This window comes from Suncus etruscus, chromosome 9 (assembly GCF_024139225.1).
Source record: "Suncus etruscus isolate mSunEtr1 chromosome 9, mSunEtr1.pri.cur, whole genome shotgun sequence".
Classification (NCBI taxonomy): Eukaryota; Metazoa; Chordata; class Mammalia; order Eulipotyphla; family Soricidae; genus Suncus; species Suncus etruscus.
The window spans coordinates 105,158,253-105,160,740 of record NC_064856.1 but is presented as its reverse complement, the minus strand read 5'-3'; the positions used below and the strand labels follow the sequence as shown (position 1 = coordinate 105,160,740).

General features: G+C 69.0%; 1 protein-coding gene across 1 annotated transcript; it reads right to left on the bottom strand.

The window, feature by feature from the left end:
- LRRC10B (leucine rich repeat containing 10B) lies at positions 1-1,693 on the bottom strand. The gene has a single exon (XM_049779876.1). It carries the CDS (start codon positions 1,608-1,610, stop codon positions 723-725), a length of 888 nt encoding a protein of 295 aa, XP_049635833.1. The 5' UTR covers positions 1,611-1,693; the 3' UTR covers positions 1-722.
- Positions 1,694-2,488: the final 795 nt, after the last annotated feature.

Genomic DNA, 2,488 nt, shown 5'->3' with positions numbered 1-2,488 from the left:
CAGAGAGAGTGCGGGAAGGGGATGAAAGGAAGGGCAGGCGACCCCACCTTCAGTGGCCCCGTGCCCAATACAAATCTTTCCGGGGTCAGGAGTCATAATCCAGTGGGCAGGGCACTTGCCTTGCACGCAGCCGACCCGGGTTCGATCCCCAGCATCCCATGTTTTCCCTGAACAGTCAGGAGTGATTCCTGAGTGCAGAGCCAAGGAGTCAACCCTGAGCAAACACCAGGTGTGACCCCCCCCCCAAAAAAAAAAACTTACAGGGGGATCTAGGGAGGGAGAGATGCACTGTTGTACTATGAACCTCTCCACTCGGAGCTACTGATTTAGGGCGACCCAACCCAGACCCCAAGACCCAAAGTGCTTCCTCATCTGCCTTCAGCCACCTGAAAAGCTCCTGCCTCCCCCCACGCAAGAAGGCGGGTCACCCCCAGAGTGGGCGGCCAGGGAGGAGGGGTGGCCTGTGGGTCCCTGCGCATTGGGACTCAGGAAATCCTGCAATTGTGGTGAGTGTACCCCCCCCCAAGAGAGAACCCCCCCCCCCAGGGGTTGCATTCGGACGCCCTCATCCCTAAGGAGCCAGCAGAGCCGGGTCTCCACACCTTGTGCCTTCTTGTGCCCAGAGTTCATCTTAGGCCTCCCTGCTGCCCGAGGGCGCGCCCCCCACCCTGTCTGCCTTTCGGGGCGCCCTCCAAGGAAGGACAGCCTTGGAGTTGGGGCTCTCAAGTGTCCATCCCAGGAGCCGCTTCCAGGGCGCGCACACTGCCTTGGGGTTCCCCCAGAGCCCTGGAGCTGCCGCCACCTCCTCCCAGGAGCAAATCTTCCTCCTCGTCGTCGTCGAAGGCCCGTACGGGCCGGCGGGCAGGCGCCCGGGCCACGGCAGGCTCATCGCGCTCGGCCATGCGCTCCACGGCGCCCTCGCCTACGAGGAACACGGTGTCGGCGACGCGCGGGGGCCCGGTGACCGGGTTGTGGTCGTAGGAGAAGACGCGCAGGGCGCGCAGCGGGTGCAGGTCGGGGAAGCCTCCCAGGCGGTTACGGTCCAGGTCGAGGATGTGCAGGCGCCCCATGCGCAATAACGGGGGTGGGAACTCCTCGAAGCGGTTGCCGTAGAGCCACAGGCCCCGCAGGCCCGTCATGCGGGGCAGCTCGGCGGGCAGGGCCCGCAGGCGGTTGTCACCCATCTGCAGCGACTGCAGAGCCGCCAGGCGCAGCAGAGGCCTGGGGAAGCGCCGCAGGTAGTTGCCCTCGATCCACAGGCAGCGCAGGCTCTGCAACTGGGCGAAGTCGGCGGGCAGTGCCAGCAGGCGGTTGCCACCCAGGTAGAGGCGCGTGAGCCGGGGCAGGCGGCACAGGCCGTCGGGCAGCCGCTCCAGCTTGTTGAAGTCGAGCGCCAGGATGCGCAGCTCCCGCAGCTCCTCGATCTCCTCCGGCAGCTCCCGCAACCCCGTGCCGCTCACGTACAGCTTCTGCAGGCGGCTCAGGGCGCACACGGCGCTGGGGAGGCGTCGTAGCCGCCGGCCGCTCAGTTCCAGCTGCTGCTCGCCGTTCCGCAGCTGCTCCTCCGCCTCCGACGGCAGCTCGTCCGGCGTGGACTCGGCGATGCCCATGCTCACGGGCCCCGACCGGGGCCGCCGTCGGTGGGCATAGCGCGCCCGTCCCCGGTGCGCCCCGACCTTGGGGGGCCGAGGCCGCGCAGGGAAGGAGGCTCCGGGGACGGGACGGGAGGCCCCCCGCCCCGGCCTGTGCCAACGCCGGGTGGGGGGCCCTGCCGCGCCCCCCCGGGAGGAGGCGCCCACCCCGGGCTTGGGCTCTGGCTGTCCTGTCGCCGCTGCCAACCGCCGTGAGCCTCGCTCCGCCGCCCGCCTCCCCCGCTCCCGCCGCCGGAGGCCGACTGGCACCGCTTGGCGCTGCTGCCGCGCCTTCGCCGCTTAGCGACCCGTCGTCCTGGCAACCCCCGACGCGCGAGCCGCTGCCAATGAGGCGGAGGGAGGGCGGGGACGGGGCGGGGACACCCTCCCGGGGTCCCCGAGTCCCGGCACCCCGGTGTCCCGGTGTCCCGGCGTGCGCCCCTCACCACTGCGCCTTTACGCACCGACCTAGCCCGGAGCGCACGAGCCGAGGAAGCCGAGGTCTCGGCTAGGTGGACTCAGACCCGACGACTGTCGCTCTTGACATCTCCATCTGCGCCCCGATGCACTCCCTCTGGACAGGCCGGCGGGTCCGAGAGGAACCTGGGGACTTGGGGATGCCCAGGACGCAGAGCGAGTGACTCACGAGGACACGGCGAGGGAGGCGCGGTCACTGGCGGGCATTCGGGGCCAGCCGGCCAGAGAAAGTCACTTTGGGGATGATCACTCAGATCATTAGGGCGCTTTCTTAGATTTGGGGTGCAAGGGGGCGTCTCCTCGGATCTGCGGGGCGCACAGCCCAGCTCCAAGGCCCTCTCCTTCTCCTTACACTAGCTTGCCCAGGGCCCTCCCGCCGC